Source organism: Scyliorhinus torazame, chromosome 29, assembly GCF_047496885.1.
Source record: "Scyliorhinus torazame isolate Kashiwa2021f chromosome 29, sScyTor2.1, whole genome shotgun sequence".
NCBI lineage: Eukaryota > Metazoa > Chordata > Chondrichthyes > Carcharhiniformes > Scyliorhinidae > Scyliorhinus > Scyliorhinus torazame.
The window spans coordinates 2,031,198-2,053,379 of record NC_092735.1 but is presented as its reverse complement, the minus strand read 5'-3'; the positions used below and the strand labels follow the sequence as shown (position 1 = coordinate 2,053,379).

General features: G+C 54.8%; 1 protein-coding gene across 1 annotated transcript in view; it reads left to right on the top strand.

The window, feature by feature from the left end:
- LOC140403811 (protein shisa-9-like) overlaps positions 1-15,715 on the top strand; it is a 749,350-nt gene extending 733,635 nt beyond the window's left edge. The window contains exon 5 of the mRNA XM_072491969.1: positions 15,287-15,715. Coding sequence (XP_072348070.1) covers positions 15,287-15,648 — 362 coding nt within the window. The 3' untranslated portion in view covers positions 15,649-15,715. The remainder of the gene's footprint in view (positions 1-15,286) is intronic.
- The last annotated feature ends 6,467 nt before the right edge of the window (positions 15,716-22,182 follow it).

The following is a 22,182-nucleotide window of genomic DNA, read 5'->3' as shown; positions in this document are numbered from 1 at the left end:
GAATCTGTCTCTCACTCCCAGACAGAACATTCCGGATCCTAACCACTCGCTGTGTGAATCTGTCTCTCTCACTCTCAGACAGAACATTCCGGATTCTAACCACTCGCTGTGTGAATCTCTCTCACTCTCAGACAGAACATTCCGGATCCTAACCACTCGCTGTGTGAATCTCTCACTCTCAGACAGAACATTCCGGATCCTAACCGCTCGCTGTGTGAATCTGTCTCTCTCACTCTCGGACAGAACATTCCGCATCCTAACCACTCGCTGTGTGAATCTGTCTCTCTCACTCTCAGACAGAACATTCCGGATCCTAACCACTCGCTGTGTGAATCTGTCTCACTCACAGACAGAACATTCCGGAGCCTAACCACTCGCTGTGTGAATCTGTCTCACTCTCAGACAGAACATTCCAGATCCTAACCACTCGCTGTGTGAATCTGTCTCTCTGACTCTCAGACAGAACATTCCGGATCCTAACCACTCGCTGTGTGAATCTGTCTCTCTCACTCTCAGACAGAACATTCCGGATCCTAACCACTCGCTGTGTGAATCTGTCTCACTCTCAGACAGAACATTCCGGATCCTAACCACTCGCTGTGTGAATCTGTCTCACTCTCAGAGAGAACATTCAGGATCCTAACCACTCGCTGTGTGAATCTGTCTCTCACTCCCAGACAGAACATTCCGGATCCTAACCACTCGCTGTGTGAATCTGTCTCACTCTCAGACAGAACATTCCGGATCCTAACCACTCGCTGTGTGAATCTGTCTCTCTGACTCTCAGACAGAACATTCCGGATCCTAACCACTCGCTGTGTGAATCTGTCTCTCTGACTCTCAGACAGAACATTCCGGATCCTAACCACTCGCTGTGTGAATCTGTCTCTCTCACTCTCAGACAGAACATTCCGGATCCTAACCACTCGCTGTGTGAATCTGTCTCTCTCACTCTCAGACAGAACATTCCGGATCCTAACCACTCGCTGTGTGAATCTCTCTCACTCTCAGACAGAACATTCCGGATCCTAACCACTCGCTGTGTGAATCTGTCTCACTCTCAGACAGAACATTCCGGATCCTAACCACTCGCTGTGTGAATCTGTCTCTCTCACTCTCAGCAGAACATTCCGGATCCTAACCACTCGCTGTGTGAATCTGTCTCTCTCACTCTCAGACAGAACATTCCGGATCCTAACCACTCGCTGTGTGAATCTGTCTCTCTCACTCTCAGATAGAACATTCCGGATCCTAACCACTCGCTGTGTGAATCTGTCTCACTCTCAGACAGAACATTCCGGATCCTAACCACTCGCTGTGTGGATCTGTCTCTCTCACTCTCAGACAGAACATTCCGGATCCTAACCACTCGCTGAGTGAATCTCTCTCATTCTCAGACAGAACATTCCGGATCCTAACCACTCGCTGTGTGAATCTGTCTCTCTCACTCTCAGACAGAACATTCCGGATCCTAACCACTCGCTGTGTGAATCTGTCTCACTCTCAGACAGAACATTCCGGATCCTAACCACTTGCTGTGTGAATCTCTCTCACTCTCAGACAGAACATTCCGGATCCTAACCACTCGCTGTGTGAAACTCTCTCACTCTCAGACAGAACATTCCGGATCCTAACCACTCGCTGTGTGAATCTGTCTCTCTCACTCTCAGACAGAACATTCCGGATCCTAACCACTCGCTGCGTGAATCTGTCTGTCACTCAGACAGAACATTCCGGATCCTAACCACTCGCTGTGTGAATCTGTCTCTCTCTCAGACAGAACATTCCGGATCCTAACCACTCGCTGTGTGAATCTCTCTCACTCTCAGACAGAACATTCCGGATCCTAACCACTCGCTGTGTGAATCTGTCTCTCTCTCTCAGACAGAACATTCTGGATCCTAACCACTCGCTGTGTGAATCTGTCTCTCTCACTCTCAGACAGAACATTCCGGATCCTAACCACTCGCTGTGTGAATCTGTCTCACTCTCAAACAGAACATTCCGGATCCTAACCACTCGCTGTGTGAATATGAAAATGTTCCTCCTCATGCCTTCCTTGCTTAAAAGTAATGATGTGGAGATGCCGGCGTTGGACTGGGGTGAGCACAGTACGAAGTCTTACAACACCAGGTTAAAGTCCAACAGGTTTGTTTCGATGTCACTAGCTTTCGGAGCGCTGCTCCTTCCTCAGGTGAATGAAGAGGTCTGTTCCAGAAACACATATATTGACAAATTCAAAGATGCCAAACAATGCTAGGAATGCGAGCATTACCAGGTGATTAAATCTTTACAGATCCAGAGATGGGGTAACCCCAGGTTAAAGAGGTGTGAATTGTCTCAAGCCAGGACAGTTGGTAGGATTTTGCAGGCCAGATGGTGGGGGATGAATGTAATGCGACATGAATCCCAGGTCCCGGTTGAGGCCGCACTCATGTGTGCGGAACTTGGCTACAAGTTTCTTATAAAAGTAAGTTAGTGGGGTCCATAATAACTGACTGTAAACGTTTCTGTCGGTGTGGTAAACCACGGCATTGCACTGTATGGCATTGTCTTGTATTGTGCATGCTTGGGCTTGTCCAGGCTGGCTCCGCCTGTGGCTCCTCCCCTCGGGCTTCTGTATAAAGGTGGCAAGTCTCCACCCCCGACCCAGTTCGGGTCCAGAGGCAGGAGGCTTGCTGTTTAGTGTATTAAAGCCTCAGTTATGTTTATCACTCGTCGTGTGTTATTGATGGTGTATCAATTTAATGCACTAAACTCCTCAAGATGAACCCATCACTCAAGGCCGATCGCTTGGATCTGGACCCACAGGCAGCCGACACTACAGAAACGTTTGAACACTGGCTAAGCTGCTTCGAAGCGCACCTCACATCCTTCACCGAGGACTTCACAGACCTCCAGAAGAAGCGGATCCTCCACGCACGAGTGAGCCCAAGAGACTTTCTCCTCACCAGGAACGGCCCTCGTACGCGGAGGCAGTAACGCTGCTAAAAGTACAATACGTGAAATCCGTTAACGAGATGAATGCTAGGCACCTCCTCGCAACGAGACGGCAACGCCCTGGGGAATCACTCGCAGAATTCCTGCGTGTCCTGCGCGTTCTCTACCGGAACTGTGATTGCCGGGCGATATCGGCTACCCAGCACGCGGAGCTGCTGATCAGGGACGCCTGTGTCGCGGGCATGAACTCCAACTATATCCGCTAGCGATTACTAGAAGGGGAGACACTCGGCCTCCCACAGACACTGCAACTCTCCAACTCACTGGAGGTGGCCTCCCAGAACATGGGGGCTGACACCTCCGACCGCACGGCAGCCTCGTGGACCTCGTGGGCGCAGCCATCAACCGACCCGGGAGCAACGCAACCTGCACCGCGCAGCACGCCAACGCCGGAGGCCCGAGGTGCTACTTCTGCGGCCAGAGTAATCACCCCCGACAGCGCTGCCCGGCACGGAACGCAACTTGTAACGGCTGTGGGAAGAAGGGCCACTTTGCAAAAGCCTGCCAGGTCCGATCTCCCCCTAAACCTTCTAGGCCCAACAGCGCCCCCAGCTGCCGCGCCACCCGCCACGTGCGACCCTTGGGGGCTCCCGTCTTGGACGCCACCGCCGATGCCATCCGCCACGTGTGAGTCGTGGGGGCCACCATCTTGGGACCACTCCGCAGCCTTCCGGGAGCCCAGCTCGCCCGACCGTGCGCTGGCCGCCGCTACCTCCGACCGGCCTGCCGACCGCCTTCCGAAGCTCGCCTCCATCATCAGCCCCGGCCGCACCGCCTCGCGACGTCCATGATGATCGTCCGGGTCAACGGGCACGAGACGGCCCACCTCTTCAACTCCGGGAGCACAGACAGCTTCATCCACCCAGATCCGGTAAGGCGCTGCTCCCTCCCCATCCTACCCGCGACCCAGAAAATCTCCCTGGCTTCCGGATCCCACGCAGTGGAAATCCGGGGGTACTGTGTCGCGACCCATACTGTCCAAGGCGTAGAGTACGCTAACTTTAGGCTCTACGTCCTCCCCCATCTCTGCGCTGCCCTATTACTGGAGCTAGACTTCCCGTGCCATCTCCGAAGCCTTACCTTAAGGTTCGGCGGACCCCTGCCCCCCTCACTGCCTGTAGCCTCGCGACCCTTAAGGTTACCCCACCCTCCCTCTTCGCAAAACTCACCCCGGACTGTAAGCCCGTCGCTACCAGGAGTGGCCGGGACAGGGCCTTCATCAGGTCGGAGGTCCAGCGATTCCTGCGAGAGGGGATCATTGAGGCCAGTACCAGTCCCTGGAGAGCCCAACTGGTGGTCGTCAAGACTGGGGAGAAGCACCGGATGGTCATCGATTACAGCCAGGCCATCATCTGGTACACGCAGCTCGATGTGTACCCCCTCCCCCGCATATCTGACATGGTCAATCAGATTGCGCAGTATCGAGTCTTCTCTACAGTCGACTTGAAGTCCGCATACCACCAGCTCCCTGTCCACCCGGAGGACCGCCAATACACTGCCTTCGAGGCAGATGGCCGTCTCTACCACTTCCTCAGGGTCTCCTTCGGCATCAACAGTGGTCTTGGTCTTCCAAAGAGAAATGGACCGAATGGTTGACCAGTACGGGCTGCGGGCCCCCTTCCCGTACCTAGACAACGTCACCATCTGCAGCCACGCCCAGCAGGACCATGACGAGAATCTCCGGCACTTCCTCCTATAACAGAGAAAAATGCGTCTTCCGCACAACCCGCCTGGCCATCCTCGGCTACGTCGTGGAACACGGAGTCCTAGGGCCCGACCCCGACTGCATGCGCCCCCTCCTGGAATTCCCCCTCCCCCACTACCCCAAGGCCCTGAAGAGATGCCTGGGGTTCTTCTTATACTCTGCCCAGTGGGTCCCCAACTATGCGGAGAAGGCCCGTCCACTGATCAAATCCACCGTTTTTCCCCTGACTGCTCAGGCCCGCCTGGCCTTCAATCACACCAAGGCAGATATTGCCAAAGCCGCGATGTACGCTGTGGATGAGTCCATCCCGTTCCAGGTGGAGAGCGATGCGTTGGACCTTGCTCTGGCCGCTACACCCAACCGGGCGGGCAGGCCCGTGGCCTCCTTCTCCCGTACCCTCCAGGCCTCCGAAATTCGACACTCCTCCGTCGAAAAGGAAGCCCAAGCCGTTGTGGAAGCTGTGAGACATTGGAGGCATTACCTAGCCGGCAGGCGATTCACTCTCCTCACTGACCAACGGTCGGTTGCCTTCATGTTCAATAACACACAGCGGGGCAAGATCAAAAATGACAAGATTCTAAGGTGGAGGATTGAGCTCTCCAACTACAATTATGATATCCAGTATCGACTCGGGAAACTCAATGAGCCCCCAGATGCCCTATCCCGCGGTACGTGTGCCAGTGCACAGGTAGACCGACTCCGGGCCCTCCACAATAACCTCTGTCACCCGGGGATCACCCGTTTTTTTCATTTCGTCCAGGCCCACAACCTGCCTTACTCCATCGAGGAAGTCAGGTCCGTGACCAGGGACTGCCAGGTCTGCGCGGAGTGCAAACCGCACTTCTATCGGCCAGCCAGAGCACACCTGGTAAAGGCCTCCCGCCCCATTGAGCGCCTCAGCATGGACTTCAAAGGGCCCCTCCCCTCCACTGACCGTAACGTGTACTTCCTCAACATCGTTGACGAGTACTCAAGATTCCCCTTCGCTGGACTTCCGGGTGCGGCAATGACCAGCTGAGTCGCACGTTTCGACAGCTCCTGGTGGAAAGGACTTTTGGGCTCTTAATAGGAGCCCCAACGGCAATTTTAACGGCTAAAAACACTGTGCGGTAAACCAGAAGGGAATCCCCCCTGGACACGGATGGAAAAACGAGAGGAAAGTGGCCGGATTGCGGAGGATCCTCTAGAGCAGCGGCAAGGAAGGCAAGCACAAAGCAAGATGGCGTCGGAAGGTGGCCGTCTAGTATGGAGCCCTGACCAACAAGAGTTCCTGCGGCGCTGTGTGGAAGAACTCAAAAAGGAGATGAAGAAGGAGCAGTTGGCCCCGATATTACAGGGGATTGAAGGGCTAAAGGAGGAACAAAAGACCCAGGAGCAGGAGCTTCGGGTCGTGAAGGCAAAGGCTGCTGAGAATGAGGACGACATACAGGGCCTGGTGGTGAAAACAGAGATGCACGAGGCACAACACAAAAGGTGTGTGGAAAGGCTGGAGGTGCTGGAGAACAATGCGAGGAGGAAGAATTTAAGGATTCTTGGTCTTCCCGAAGGTGCAGAAGGGGCGGACGTCGGGGCATATGTGAGCACGATGCTTCACTCGTTAATGGGATCGGAGGCCCCGACGGGCCCGTTGGAGGTGGAGGTAGCTTATCGAGTTATGACGCGAAGACTGAGGGCTGGAGAAATTCCTCGAGCAATAGTTGTGAGATTTCTCCGATATAATGACAGAGAGATGGTCCTCAGATGGGCAAAGAAAACTCGGAGCAGTAGGTGGGAGAACGCGGTGATCCGTGTTTATCAAGATTGGAGTGCGGAGGTGGCGAGAAGGAGGGCGAGCTTTAATCGGGCCAAGGCGGTGCTTCACAAAAGGAAGGTTACATTTGGAATGCTGCAACCGGCAAGACTGTGGGTCACACACCAAGGGAAGCACCACTACTTTGAGACGGCAGAAGAGGCGTGGACATTTATTGTGGAGGAGAAGCTGGAATAGGCGGGCCAGAAAAAGAACATTTGGGACAAAGTGGTGGTGTGATTACGTGGGGTGAAGGGGGGAAAAAGGGGGAAGGGATGATCTCTCAAGTTGTTAATCTTGCGACCCTGTAACTTTTCTCTCTTCCCCATGTGGTGGGGGAGGGGGGGGAGGGAGGATGAGGAATTGTGGGCGCCGGCCATTAGGGGCGGGGCCAAGTGGGAAACGCGGGCTTTGTTCCCGCGCTATGGTAATCATGGCGGGAACAGGGAAGCAGGAAGGAGGGGGCCTCGCACAGTGGGGGCCGAGGTCACGGGGGGAAGCCGAGGTCAGCCAGGGTTTGCTGACTTCTGGGAGCAACATGGGGGGTGCAATTACGCTAGAAAAGGATCTAGCAGGAGGGGTGGTTAACTGGGTTGCTGCTGCTGGGGAGAAGGGGGAGCTGGTACGGGGTGGGGTGGTCGAGGCGGGAGGGCGCCGTCGGGGGGAGATACGGCTACGTGGGAACCGGGCGAGGAGCTGGGTTAAAAAAGGGGATGGCTAGTCGACAAGGGGGGGGGGGTAAAGAGCCCCCCAACCCGGCTGATCACGTGGAACGTGAGAGGGCTGAACGGGCCGATTAAAAGGGCACGGGTACTCGCACACCTAAAGAAACTAAAGGCAGATGTGGTTATGTTGCAGGAGACGCATCTGAAACTGATAGACCAGGTCAGACTACGCAAAGGATGGGCGGGGCAGTTGTTTCATTCGGGTTTAGATGCGAAGAATAGGGGGGTGGCTATACTAGTGGGGAACCGGGTACTGTTTGAGGCAAAGACCATAGTGGCGGATAGTGGGGGTAGATACGTGATGGTGAGTGGCAGACTGCAAGGGGAGGCGGTGGTTCTAGTGAACGTATATGCCCCGAACTGGGATGATGCCAATTTTATGAGGCGTATGTTGGGATGTATCCCGGACCTAGAGGCGGGAAAGTTGGTAATGGGGGGAGACTTCAATACCATGCTGGACCCAGGGCTGGACAGATCGAGGTCCAGGACCGGAAGGAGGCCGGCTGCAGCTAGGGTGCTCAAGGACTTTATGGAGCAGATGGGAGGAGTAGACCCCTGGAGATTTAGCAGGCCTAGGAGTAAGGAGTTCTCGTTTTTCCCCTATGTCCATAAAGTATATTCACGGATAGACTTTTTTGTTTTGGGAAGGGCGTTGATCCCGAAGGTGACGGGGACGGAGTACACGGCTATAGCCATCTCGGACCACGCTCCACATGGGGTGGACCTGAAGATAGGGGAGGAAAAAGAACAGCACCCACCCTGGAGAATGGACATGTGATTATTGGCAGATGAGGGTGTGTGTTTAAGGGTGAGGGGGTGTATTGAAAGGTACTTGGAACTCAATGACAATGGGGAGGTTCAGGTGGGAGTGGTCTGGGAGGCGTTGAAGGCAGTGGTTAGAGGGGAGCTGATATATATTAGGGCACATAAAGGAAAGCAGGAGGGTAGGGAAAGGGAGCGGTTGTTGAAAGAACTTTTGAGGGTGGACAGACAATATGCGGAGGCACCGGAGGAGGGACTGTACAGGGAAAGGCAAAGGCTACATGTAGAATTTGACTTGTTGACTACGGGTAATGCAGAGGCACAATGGAGGAAGGCACAGGGTGTACAGTATGAATATGGGGAGAAGGCGAGCCGGTTGCTGGCCCACCAACTGAGGAAGAGGGGAGCAGCGAGGGAGATAGGCGGGGGTGAGAGGCGAGGAGGGAGAGGTGGAGCGGGGAGCGGAGAGAGTGAATGGAGTGTTCAAGGCATTTTACGAAAGATTATATGAAGCTCAGCCCCCGGAAGGGAAGGAGAGAATGATGTGCTTTCTCGATCAGCTGGAATTCCCTAAGGTGGAGGAGCAGGAGAGGGTGGGACTGGGAGCACAGATTGAGATGGAGGAGGTAGTGAAAGGGATTGGGAGCATGCAGGCGGGGAAGGCCCCGGGACCAGATGGATTCTCGGTAGAATTTTATAGGAAGTATATGGACTTGCTGGCCCCGCTACTGATGAGAACCTTTAATGAGGTGAGGGAAAGGGGGCAGCTGCCCCCGACTATGTCTGAGGCAACGATATCTCTCCTCCTAAAGAAGGAAAAAGACCTGCTGCAATGCAGGTCCTATAGGCCCATTTCCCTTTTAAACGTGGATGCTAAGATTCTGGCCAAGGTAATGGCGACGAGGATAGAGGACTGTGTCCCGGGGGTGGTTCATGAGGACCAAACTGGGTTTGTGAAGGGGAGACAGCTGAACACGAACATACGGAGGTTGCTAGGGGTAATGATGATGCCCCCGCCAGAGGGGGAAGCGGAGATAGTGGTGGCGATGGATGCCGAGAAAGCATTTGATAGAGTGGAGTGGGATTATCTGTGGGAGGTGCTGAGGAGATTTGGCTTCGGAGATGGATATATCGGATGGGTACAGCTGCTGTATAGGGCCCCGATGGCGAGCGTGGTCACGAATGGACGGGGGTCTGATTATTTCCGGCTTTACAGAGGGACGAGGCAGGGATGTCCTCTGTCCCCGTTATTGTTTGCACTGGCGATTGAGCCCCTGGCCATAGCACTGAGGGGTTCCAGGAAGTGGAGGGGAATACTCAGGGGAGGAGAAGAACACCGGGTATCATTGTATGCGGATGATTTGTTGTTGTATGTTGCGGACCCGGCGGAGGGGATGCCAGAGATAATGCGGATACTTGGGGAGTTTGAAGATTTTTCAGGGTATAAATTGAACATGGGGAAAAGTGAGTTATTTGTGGGGCATCCGGGGGAGCAGAGCAGGGAAATAGAGGATCTACCGCTGAGGAAGGTAACAAGAGACTTCCGATACTTGGGGATTCAGATAGCCAAGAATTGGGGTACATTGCATAGGTTAAATTTAACACGATTGGTGGAACAGATGGAGGAGGATTTCAAGAGATGGGACATGGTGTCCCTGTCACTGGCAGGGAGGGTGCAGGCGGTTAAAATGGTGGTTCTCCCGAGATTCCTCTTTGTGTTTCAGTGCCTCCCGGTGGTGATCACGAAGGATTTTTTCAAGAGAATTGAGAAAAGTATTATGAGTTTTGTGTGGGCCGGGAAGACCCCGAGAGTGAGGAGGGGGTTCTTGCAGCGTAGTAGGGATAGGGGGGGGGCTGGCACTGCCGAGCCTAAACGAGTATTACTGGGCCGCCAATATCTCAATGGTAGGTAAGTGGATGGGAGAAGAGGAGGGAGCGGCGTGGAAGAGATTGGAGAGGGCGTCCTGCAGGGGGACTAGCCTACAAGCAATGGTGACGGCACCGTTGCCGTTCTCACCGAAAAATACACCACAAGCCCGGTGGTGGCGGCAACATTAAAAATTTGGGGGCAGTGGAGACGGCATGGGGGAAGGACGGGAGCCTCGGTGCGGTCCCCGATAAGAAATAACCATAGGTTTGTCCCGAGGAGAATGGATGGGGGATTTGGAGCATGGCAAAGAGCAGGAGTAACGCAACTGAAAGATCTATTTGTAGATGGGACGTTTGCGAGTCTGGGAGCGCTGATGGAAAAATATGGGTTGCCCCAAGGGAATGCATTCCGGTATATGCAACTCAGGGCTTTTGCGAGGCAACAGGTGAGGGTATTCCCGCAGCTCCCAGTGCAGGAGGTGCAGGACAGAGTGATCCCAGAGACATGGGTGGGGGACGGTAAGGTGTCGGACATATACAGGGAGATGAGGGACGAGGGGGAGATCATGTTAGATGAGCTGAAGGGGAAATGGGAAGAAGAGCTGGGGGAGGAGATTGAGGAGGGGCTATGGGCTGATGCCCTACGTAGAGTAAACTCGTCGTCCTCGTGTGCCAGGCTAAGCCTGATACAATTCAAGGTTCTACACAGGGCGCATATGACTGGAGCACGGCTCAGTAAATTTTTCGGGGTAGAGGATAGGTGTGGGAGATGCTCGAGAAGCCCAGCGAATCACACCCACATGTTCTGGTCATGTCCGGCACTACAGGGGTTCTGGGTGGGGGTGGCGATGGTGCTTTTGAAGGTGGTGGGGGTCCGGGTCGAGCCAAGCTGGGGGTTGGCTATATTCGGGGTCGCAGAAGAGCCGGGAGTGCAGGAGGCGAGAGAGGCTGATGTTTTGGCCTTTGCGTCCCTAGTAGCCCGGCGCAGGATATTGCTTATGTGGAAGGAAGCCAAACCCCCGGGGGTGGAGACCTGGATAAATGACATGGCAGGGTTTATAAAGTTAGAACGGATCAAGTTCGTATTAAGGGGTTCGGCTCAAGGGTTCACCAGGCGGTGGCAACCGTTCGTCAACTACCTCACAGAACGATAGAGGGAATGAAAAAGAAAGAAGACAACAGCAGCAACCCAGGGGGAGGGGGGGGGGGAGGAATCGGACGGACTCTCAGGGATGTCATTGGATATGTATAGGCACTTGTTTTAGGTAATGTATATTGGACTGTTGGATTGTATCTTTGGAGAGTATTTATTTTTGACCAGGCAGTTGCCATTTAGTTTTGTTTTTGTTTTTGTTTATATATTATTTATTTACTTGTTTAAAACTGGCCACTGTTATTTATATTGCTTTATTGTTGTGTAAAAGAAACACTACGCACTGTTATGTTTGGCCAAGAAATCTTGAATAAAATATATATTTTTAAAAAAGATTCCCCTTCGCTATCCCGTGCTCTGACATGACCTCTGCCACCGTCATCAAGGCCCTGCACAGCATCTTCACCTTATTCGGTTTCCCGCCTACATCCATAGCGATCGGGGATCCTCCTTTATGAGCGACGAGTTGCGTCAGTTCCTGCTCAGCAAAAGCATCGCCTCCAGCAGGACGACCAGCTACAACCCCCGGGGAAACGGACAGGTGGAGAGGGAGAACGCGACGGTCTGGAAGGCCGTCCTTCTGGCCCTGCGGTCTTGGAGTCTCCCAGTCTCCCGCTGGCAGGCGGTCCTCTCCGATGCGCTCCACTCCATCTGGTCGCTCCTGTGCACTGCCACCAACGAGACCGCCCACGAACATACGTGTGCCTTTCCCAGGGAGTCCACCTCCGGGGTCTCGCTCCCGTCCTGGCCGACAGTCCCAGGGCCCGTCTTTCTCCGGCAGGACACGGTCTCCCTCCGGGATTTGGCATCTGCCGGTTCCCCAGCGACCATCACCACCACCCCCCACCCTGCACCATCTTCCCCCACCCCTTCCCACCTCCCTCACGAACTAACACCCGCAGGCCCACCGGCGACAAGCACCCCCTGGACCTCTGCCCATACACCGCCCCCCCCCCCCCCCCCTTCGCCGACTCAACATCTGGGTGAAGAAGAAGACAGCATGCTCCCGGACACGCAGGTCTCGACACCGGCGCCCACACCACAGCCGGGACTGAAGCGATCACGGCGGAAGGTCAAGGCCCCTGACAGACTTGACCTTTAAGACCACTTCACCCCCGCTGGACTTTTTTTAAACAGGGGGTGAATGTGGTAAACCACGGTATTGCATTGTATGGCATTGTCTTGTATTGTGCATGCCTGGGCTTGTCCAGACTGGCTCCGCCTGTGGCTCCTCCCCTCGGGCTTATGTATAAAGGTGGCAAGTCTCCGCCCCCGACCCAGTTCGCGTCCAGAGGCAGGAGGCTTGCTGTTTAGTGTATTAAAGCCTCAGTTACGTTCATCACTCGTCGTGTGTTATTGCTGGTGTGTCAGTGGGTATGTAAAGAGAAAAAGATTGATAAAAACTAATGTAGGCCCCTTAGCGTCAGAAACATGGGGATTCCTAATGAGGAACAAAGAAATGGCGGAGGAACCAAATTCGTGCTTCTGCCTTCACAAAGGAAGATGTGAATAATGCACCGGAAGTTCCGAGAAGCACCAGTTTTAGTGCGGAGCTGAGGGAAATTAGGATTAGTAACAAAATGGATTGGGTGAAATGAAAGGAATTGAAGGTGGTCAGGTTTCCAGGGCCGGATAATCTTAATCCCAGAGTACTTCAGGAAGTGGCCCTGGAAAAGAGGGAACGATGCACCAGTCAGGCTAACGTCAGGAGGAGGGAAATTGCTAAAGTCCATTATCAAGGATTTCATTTGGAAAGCAGCAGAAAATCAGACAAAGTCAGCATGGATTTATGAAAGGAAAGTCATGCTCGACAAATCTACCAGAATTCTTTGAAGATGTAACTAGTAGAGTTGAGCAGGGAGAACCGGTGGATGTGGTTTATTTAGACTTTCAGAAGGCTTTAGACAAGGTCTCGCACAGCAGATTAATATGTAAAGTTAAGGCGTATGGGATTGCGGGTAGTGTCTTGAGATGGATAGAAAGCTGGTTCGCAGACAGGAAGCAAAAAGTTGGAATAAATGGGCCTTTTTCCAATTGGCAGGCAGCGACCTGTGGGGTACCGCAGGGACCTGTGCTCGGACCCCAACTGTTCACATTATATATTATTAATATGAATGAGGGAACTAAATGAAAATGAAATGAAATGAAAATTGAGGGCAGCACGGTAGCATTGTGGATAGCACAATTGCTTCACAGCTCCAGGGCCCCAGGTTCGATTCCGGCTTGGGTCGCTGTCTGTGCGGAGTCTGCAGATCCTCCCCGTGTCTGCGTGGGTTTCCTCCGGGTGCTCCAGTTTCCTCCCACAGTCCAAAGATGTGCAGGTTAGGTGGATTGGCCGTGATAAATTGCCCTCAGTGTCCAAAATTGCCCTCAGTGTTGGGTTGGGTTACTGGGTTACGGGGATAGGGTGGAAGTGTGGACCTTGGGTAGGGTGCTCTTTTCAAGAGCCGGTGCAGTCTCGATGGGCCGAATGGCCTCCTTCTGCACTGTGAATTCTATGATTAAAAAAAAATGAAATGAAATAAAAATCGCTTCTTGCCATAAGTAGGCTTCAATGAAGTTACTGTGAAAAACCCCTAATCGCCACATTCCGGCGCCTGTTCGGGGAGGCTGGTATGGGAATTGAACCGTGTTGCTGGCCTGCCTTGGTCTGCTTTCAAAGCCAGCGATTTAGCCCTGTGCTAAACCAGCCCCTATATTTGAGATAAATGTATTATCTCAAAATTTGCAGATGATACAAAGTTGGGTGGGAGGGTGAGCTGTGAGGAGGATGCAGAGATGCGTCAGCGGGATTTGGACAGGCTGAGTGAGTGGGCATGTGCACGGCAGATGCAGTAGAATGTGGATAAATGTGAGGTTATCCACCTCGGTAGCTACAATAGGAAGGCAGATTATTATTTGAATGGGTATAAATCGAGAGGTGGATACTCAGCGAGACCTTGGTGTCCTCGTGCATCAGTCGCTGAAAATAAAGCGCGCAGGTACAGCAGGCGGTAAAGAAGGTAAATGGTTTGTTGGTCATCATAGCGAGAGGATTTGAGTAGGAATAGAGATGTTTCACTGCGATTGCACAGGACATTGGTGAGGCCCCACCTGGAGTATTGTGTGCAGTTTGGTCTCCTTATCTGAGGAAGGATGTTCTTGCTGTGGAGGGAGAGCAGCAAAGGTTTACCCGGCTGATTCCTGGGATGGCGGGACTGACATATGAGGAGAGACTAAGTCGGTTAGGATTATATTCACTGGAGTTTAGAAGAGTGAGAGGGAATCTCATAGAAACTTATAAACTTCTAACAGGATTAGACAGGGTCGATTCAGAAAGAATGTTCTCGATGGTGGGGGAGTCCAGAACTGGGGGTCATAGTTTGAGGATAAGGACTGAGGTGAGGAGAAATCTCTTCACCCAGAGAGCGGAGAATCTGTGGAATTCACTCCCACAGAAAGTAGTTGAGGCTAAAACATTGTGTAATTTGAAGCAGGAATTAGATACAGCTCTTGGGGCGAAAGTGGCGAAGGGATAATGGGGGTGGGGGGGGGAGATCAGGGTGTTGAACGTGATGATCAGCCATGATCATAATGAATGGCGGAGCAGGCTCGAGGGGCCGAATGGCCTCCTGCTCCTATTTTCTGGCCAATGCCCTTATAGCTGTGTCGTCTTGTTCTCCACCCTTCCACCAATGGGATCGGCTTCTCTCGATCGTCCCTGTCCAGACCCCTCCGGATTTCCAACACCTCAATCTGGCTGCTCGTTCCGGTTTTCTTTTTTTAAAATAAATTTAGAGTACCCAACTCATTTTTCCCAATGAAGAGGCAATTTAGCGAGGCCAATCCACCGAACCCGCACACCTTTGGGTTGTGGAGGCGAAACCCACGCAGACACGGGGAGAATGTGCAAACGCCACACGGACAGTGACCCGGGGCCAGGATCGAACCTGGGACCTCGGCGCCGTGAGGCGGCAGTGCTAACCACTGCGCCACCGTGCTGACCTGCTTTCCTGTTTTCTGTGGGGAACACATTATACATCTTAGGCCCACAATACCAGCACACACACAGCTGTACACCTACACATGAGCACGCAAACATAGACACGCGTGTACGCCTACACATGAGCACGCAAACATAGACACGCGTGTACACCTACACATGAGCACGCAGATATAGACACGCGTGTACACCTACACATGAGCACGCAGATATAGACACACGTGTACATTCACACACAAACATAGACACGCGTGTACAGTCACACATGGACTAACTATTTCTCAATGTTTTTCTCTTGCAGCAGAAACAGCTTCAGATGAGTTTTACTCAAAGAGGTACCCGGCGATGGAGTTGGCTCAGTCAGGGACTGCATTCCCAGCCCTGACTCACTATCAGACGGAGAGACAGCCGGGAGATGTCTGCGGCTTTGTGGCGGCCACGCCGGGGCAGAAAGCGAAAGTCAGCAAGCTGAACACGCACCCTCTGTTTAACCCCGGCTACAAGGGCTGGGAACAGAGCCAGCCCCTGGGCCGGAGGCACATCTACATCAGCAAGAGGCAGTACAGCATTGAGCACTTGCCGGAGATCTTCAGCCCCCCTCCGCACTACCGGCAGCCCCAGCGACACCTGTCCACGAACAGTAAGACCGAGGTTACCGTGTAAACGGCCTCGCGCCACAAACAACCTGTTGTACCAAAGGCCACAACAAAAAGAACGGGAATAGGGGAGATGGGGGAGGGGGCATGGGGGGGGTGAGGGGGAGATGGGGGAGGGGGAGATGGGGGAGGGGGCATGGGGGGGAGGGGGTGAGGGGGAGATGGGGAGGAGGCATGGGGGGGTGAGGGGGAGATGGGGAGGGGGCATGGGGGGGTGAGGGGGAGATGGGGAGGGGGCATGAGGGGGGCGATATAGCTGGGTTCAAACCTCATTGCATTCCAGGCCCCGACTGCGCTGCATGTGACCGATCCTGGAAACCCGCTCGGCGGTGCGCCGGCGAATCCGGGTGAAATCGCACCCTCTGAACGTGCTGAGAACGGATCATTGGGCAGATCATTCACAGACCACCATGGGCCAGTGTGGTAAACGGAGAACACGGGAGGGGTGGGGGCGGCGAGGGGAGGGGTGAGGGCATGGGGAGTGGTGGAGGCGACGAGGGGAGGGATGGGGGAGTGGGGAGGGGTGAGGGTGTGGTAGGGGTGGAGGCGAGGGGAGGGGTGGGGGTGAGGGGAGGGGTGGAGGCGAGGGGGGGTGGAGGCGAGGGGAGGGGTGGGGGCGAGGGGAGGGGTGGAGGCGAGGGGAGGGGTGGAGGCGAGGGGGGGGGTGGAGGCGAGGGGAGGGGTGGGGGCGAGGGGAGGGGTGAGGGCGAGGGGGGTGGTGGCGAGGGGAGGGGTGGAGGCGAGGGGGGTGGAGGCGAGGGGAGGGGTGGGGGCGAGGGGAGGGGTGGAGGCGAGGGGAGGGGTGGAGGCGAGGGGGGGTGGAGGCGAGGGGAGGGGTGGGGGCGAGGGGAGGGGTGGGGGCGAGGGGAGGGGTGGAGGCGAGGGGAGGGGTGGGGGCGAGGGGAGGGGTGGAGGCGAGGGGAGGGGTGGAGGCGAGGGGAGGGGTGAAGTCGAGGGGAGGGGTGGAGGCGAGGGGAGGGAGTGGAGGCGAGGGGAGGGATGGAGGCGAGGGGAGGGGTGGAGGCGAGGGGAGGGGTGGGGACGAGGGGAGGGGTGGGGACGAGTGGAGGGATGGAGGTGAGGGAAGGGGTGGGGACGAGGGGAGGGGTGGAGGCGAGGGAAGGGGTGGGGACGAGGGGAGGGATGGAGGCGAGGGGAGGGATGGAGGCGAGGGGAGGGATGGAGGCGAGGGGAGGGGTGGAGGCGAGGGGAGGGATTGAGGCGAGGGGAGGGATGGAGGCGAGGGGAGTGATGGAGGCGAGGGGAGGGGTGGAGGCGAGGGGAGGGGTGGAGGCGAGGGGAGGGATTGAGGCGAGGGGAGGGATGGAGGCGAGGGGAGGGATTGAGGGGAGGGATGGAGGCGAGGGGAGGGTTGGAGGCGATGGGAGTGATGGAGGCGAAGGGAGGGATGGAGGCGAATGGAGGGATGGAGGCGAGGGGAGGGATTGAGGCGAGGGGAGGGATGGAGGCGAGGGGAGGGATGGAGGCGAGGGGAGGGTTGGAGGCGAGGGGAGTGATGGAGGCGAAGGGAGGGATGGAGGCGAATGGAGGGATGGAGGTGAGGGGAGGGATTGAGGCGAGGGGAGGGATGGAAGCGAGGGGAGGGGTGGAGGCGAGGGGAGGGATGGAGGCGAGGGGGGGTGGAGGCGGGGGGAGGGATGGAGGCGAGGGGGGGTGGAGGCGGGGGGAGGGATGGAGGCGAGGGGAGGGATGGAGGCGAGGGGAGGGGTGGAGGCGAGGGGAGGGGTGGAGGCGAGGGGAGGGGTGGAGGCGAGGGGAGGGGTGGAGGCGAGGGGAGGGATGGAGGCGAGGGGGGGGTGGAGGCGGGGGAAGGGATGGAGGCGAGGGGAGGGATGGAGGCGAGGTGAGGGGTGGAGGCGAGGGGAGGGGTGGAGGCGAGGGGAGGGATGGAGGCGAGGGGGGGGGTGGAGGCGGGGGGAGGGATGGAGGCGAGGGGAGGGATGGAGGCGAGGGGAGGGGTGGAGGCGAGGGGAGGGGTGGAGGCGAGGGGGAGGGATGGAGGCGAGGGGAGGGATGGAGGCGAGGGGGGGGATGGAGGCGAGGGGGGGCGTGAAGGCGAGGGGAGGGGTGGAGGCGAGGGGAGGGGTGGAGGCAAGGGGAGGGATGGAGGCGAGGGGAGGGGTGGAGGCGGGGGGGGGTTGAGGCGGGGGTGTGTGGAGGCGAGGGGAGGGGTGGAGGCGAGGGGAGGGGTGGAGGCGGGGGGGGGGTGGAGGCGGGGGGGTGTGGAGGCGAGGGGAGGGGTGGAGGCGAGGGGGGGGGTGGAGGCGAGGGGAGGGGTGGAGGCGAGGGGGGGGTGGAGGCGGGGGGGTGTGGAGGCGAGGGGAGGGGTGGAGGCGAGGGGAGGGGTGGAGGCGAGGGGGGGTGTGGAGGCGAGGGGGGTGTGACTGTTTCACACAAAAGAGGTGATTCCAAAGAGTCTTTTTTTTGTGGTGGCCTTTAACAACTCACAGCAAAAAATAAGCAACAAATCATGGATCGTGTTGATTTTTACTGGACTTGAAAAGCTGTCCCCTCACTAATGGACTGCTGCGTTACAATTTGTGGAACTCTAGATTGTAGAAATCACCAAACTGTTTGTAAGAAGTTCAAATGTCCTTAAAATGATGCCGCATTGGGATTAATGTGACGCCATGTCTTCCGCTGTTACCATGGCAACTGGAGTTCTGACAATTGGGTTTATCGCCACCTTCATTCCCCCGGGCAGGGGGCATTCTCCGGATCGGGTGGCGAGGGTGTTTCAATTCACCCAACATTCCGTGTACCTGAGGCGAGACTAATTTGTGCCCTCTGGGCGCCCTGGCGGTAGATGGGGGGGGGCTGGGGGTAGGGGATTGGAGGGGTGTGGGGAGGTGTTGCCGTTAGTTTGGCCTTGCCAGTCTGCCGCCCAGGACACGGTGTCACGTCAATGCTCTTACTACTCAGGCCAGGTCAATGGCGTATTAACTCAAATTTGGCATTAACGTCGCGCTTTCTCTATTCAATTAGAAAATCTGAGGTCACAGGACGGTTATCAGGGCAGGTCGGGGGTGGTGGGGGGGGCGGGGGCGGGGTGGGGGTTGGGGGGGGGGTAGGGATGGGGTAGTGCTAAGTTACAATGTTGTGTCTTATGTTGGGGCGGGGTTTGTATTGTGGGTGGGAAATCTGGTCGACGAAGTCAAACCCAGAGTTTAGAATCTGGGTCAAGTACAGAGAGCAGGGAGATGAAACAAAATGAAATGAAAATGAAAATCACTTATTGTCACAAGTAGGCTTCAAATGAAGTGACTGTGAAAAGCCCCTAGTCGCCACATTCCGGCGCCTGTTCGGGGAGGCTGGTATAGGAATTGAACCGTGCTGCTGGCCTGCTTTCAAAGCCAGCGATTTAGCCCAGTGCTAAGATGAAAACGTTGTGAAGCAGGAACGTAATCAGTGAAGGCTGAATTGGATGGTATCGCACTGGAAAAGTAGACCCGTTTGTCTATTTACGACAAATTATTATAGAAAACGGTAGACGTGACGTCAGATTTCGAAGAAGGGTTGAATAATTTTGTGATGGTGAGGGATGTGTTAACAAGAAGAAAACTCAAACTTGGAACGAGGGAAAAACTCTTTGATATTCTCCATTCTAACCACTTCCCTGTTGCCTCAGAAACCTGGACAACCATTAAAGATCTGTGCAAGAAAATCGAGCTCTTTGAAATGTCCCGACGGAGACGTTTGCTAAACATTCTACAGACAGACCATAAGACAAACTGAAAGAAGAAAGAAGTATCCCAAAAGGCAACAGCCAGGAAAGAAACTAGCTTTTCCGCCATTTCAGAAGAGCTGGAATCCTCTGGGGGACACAGTGGAGGCAGCAGAAAGAGGGGGTGACCCAGGCATGGATGGATGATGGATGTCACAGAGTGGTCACCAACTAGCAAAGAACAACAAAGAACAAAGAAAAGTACAGCACAGGAACAGGCCCTTCGGCCCTCCAATCCCGTGCCGACCATGCTGCCCGACTAAACTACAATCTTCCACACTTCCTGGGTCCGTATCCCTCTATTCCCATCCTATTCATGTATTTGTCAAGATGCCCCTTAAATGTCCCTATCGTCCCTGCTTCCACTACCTCCTCCGGTAGCGAATTCCAGGCACCCACTACCCTCTGTGTAAAAAACTTGCCTCGTACATCTCCTCTAAACCTTGCCCCTCTCACCTTAAACCTATGCCCCCGAGTAATTGACCCCTCTACCCTGGGGAAAAGCCTCTGACTATCCACTCTGTCTATGCCCCTCATAATTTTGTAGACCTCTATCAGGTCGCCCCTCAACCTCCGTCGTTCCAGTGAGAACAAACCGAGTTTATTTAACCGCTCCTCATAGCTAATGCCCTCCATACCAGGCAACATCCTGGTAAATCTCTTCTGCACCCTCTCTAAAGCCTCCACATCCTTCTGGTAGTGTGGCGACCAGAATTGAACACTATACTCAAAGTGCAGCCTAACTAAGGTTCTATACAGCTGCAACTTGACTTGCCAATTCTTATACTCAATGCCCCGGCCAATGAAGGGCAACATGTATGAGGGTGCCAGGCGGGTGTGAGGGACCCTGACCACAGATCCCTGGGAAGATGCAACTGCAGCGGAGCTGAAGTCGAGAACAGGCAATAGTGTCGGGGTCCCTCCTTGAAGTGGACCTTCACGCACTCCATCAGCCCATTGAAGCAAACCATGATCGCTCGCCTCTCGATCAATCAGCCCAATGAAGCAAACCATGATCGCTCGCCTCTCGATCAATCAGCCCAATGAAGCAAACCATGATCGCTCGCCTCTCGATCCATCAGCCCAATGAAGCAAACCATGATCGCTCGCCTCTCGATCCATCAGCCCAATGAAGCAAACCATGATCGCTCGCCTCTCGATCCATCAGCCCAATGAAGCAAACCATGATCGCTCGCCTCTCGATCAATCAGCCCAATGAAGCAAAACCATGATCGCTCGCCTCTCGATCAATCAGCCCAATGAAGCAAACCATGATCGCTCGCCTCTCGATCCATCAGCCCAATGAAGCAAAACCATGATCGCTCGCCTCTCGATCAATCAGCCCAATGAAGCAAACCATGATCGCTCGCCTCTCGATCCATCAGCCCATTGAAGCAAACCATGATCGCTCGCCTCTCGATCCATCAGCCCAATGAAGCAAACCATGATCGCTCGCCTCTCGATCAATCAGCCCAATGAAGCAAAACCATGATCGCTCGCCTCTCGATCAATCAGCCCAATGACGCAAAACCATGATCGCTCGCCTCTCGATCCATCAGCCCAATGAAGCAAACCATGATCGCTCGCCTCTCGATCCATCAGCCCAATGAAGCAAACCATGATCGCTCGCCTCTCGATCCATCGACTCCTGAAGTGCGACATAAACCCAGAGATTCCATCTCAGGGGCAGAGGCACTAACCCACCGAGCCACAGGACACCCAGTCAGCAGAGGGGGCCACATGTAGTCGCTGAAACTTTGAATCGACAACACCCACCCCTTGCCCTGGTCCAACGCTTTCTTATCCTAAACTCTGAGGCCTCACAAACGTGTCCAATGTCGATAAACCCTTGATCAAATCTGAAGGTCACCATGTGACATTAGGGCACCAAACCCTCCGGGATTCCCCCCAGATTCTCTCGGAGTTAAAGATGAATCTCCAGCATCCTTTGGCGATCAAATCCAGGACCAAAACTATCGGGCTATAGAATAAAATGGTGTTTCAAAAAAAAATATCAGTCTTCATTAATGCGCCTGAGTGGGAAAAAGTGGCTGTTTGAATGAAATAATCTATCCATTATCCGTGGGCAGGAAGGCCTCCGCAGGAATGGACGTGGCGGGAACCACTGGCAGGGGCGTGGGGGTGGGGCAGTTGGATGTGAGGGGGTAATTTTTTATAGCATTCATTCTTGGGATGTGGGTTGTGCTGGCCCAGTCAATAGTTGTTACCCATCTCTAATTGCCTCTTGAGAAGATGGCGGGTCCGCCAAATTCTTGAACCGCTGCAGTTTGTATGGTGTAGGTACACCCAATGTGCTGTTAGGGAGGGAGTTCCAGGATTTTGACCCAGTGAAGGAACGGGCGATATATTTGCCAATCGGGATAGTGAGTGACTCGGGGGGGAGCCTCCAGCTGGTGGGGTTCCCAGGTATCTGCTGCTCTTGTCCTTCTAGATCGTGGGTTTGGAAAGTGTGGTCAAAGGGATGATGACACTCCTAGGAATCTGTCCAATCAGAATGGACAAATCCAATGTTCCATTGGCAAAGTGGTAAGAGACCAGCAAACACATCCTCAAAGTGATTGCCTTCCGTTGTTACTCTGATCAGGAGTGTGTGTGTGTGTGTGTGTGTGTCAACCTCATGTACAGCCGCAGTCACATTGTTTTCTGCTTCAAAAAATGTTGGGAATCTCAATTGATATTTTTGGCTTTGTACATGTCCATCAAGTGGCATCTCTTTTACGGGAAGTATGGATCACTATTCATTGCTGACTCCCCCACCTCCCCCGCCTCCCACAC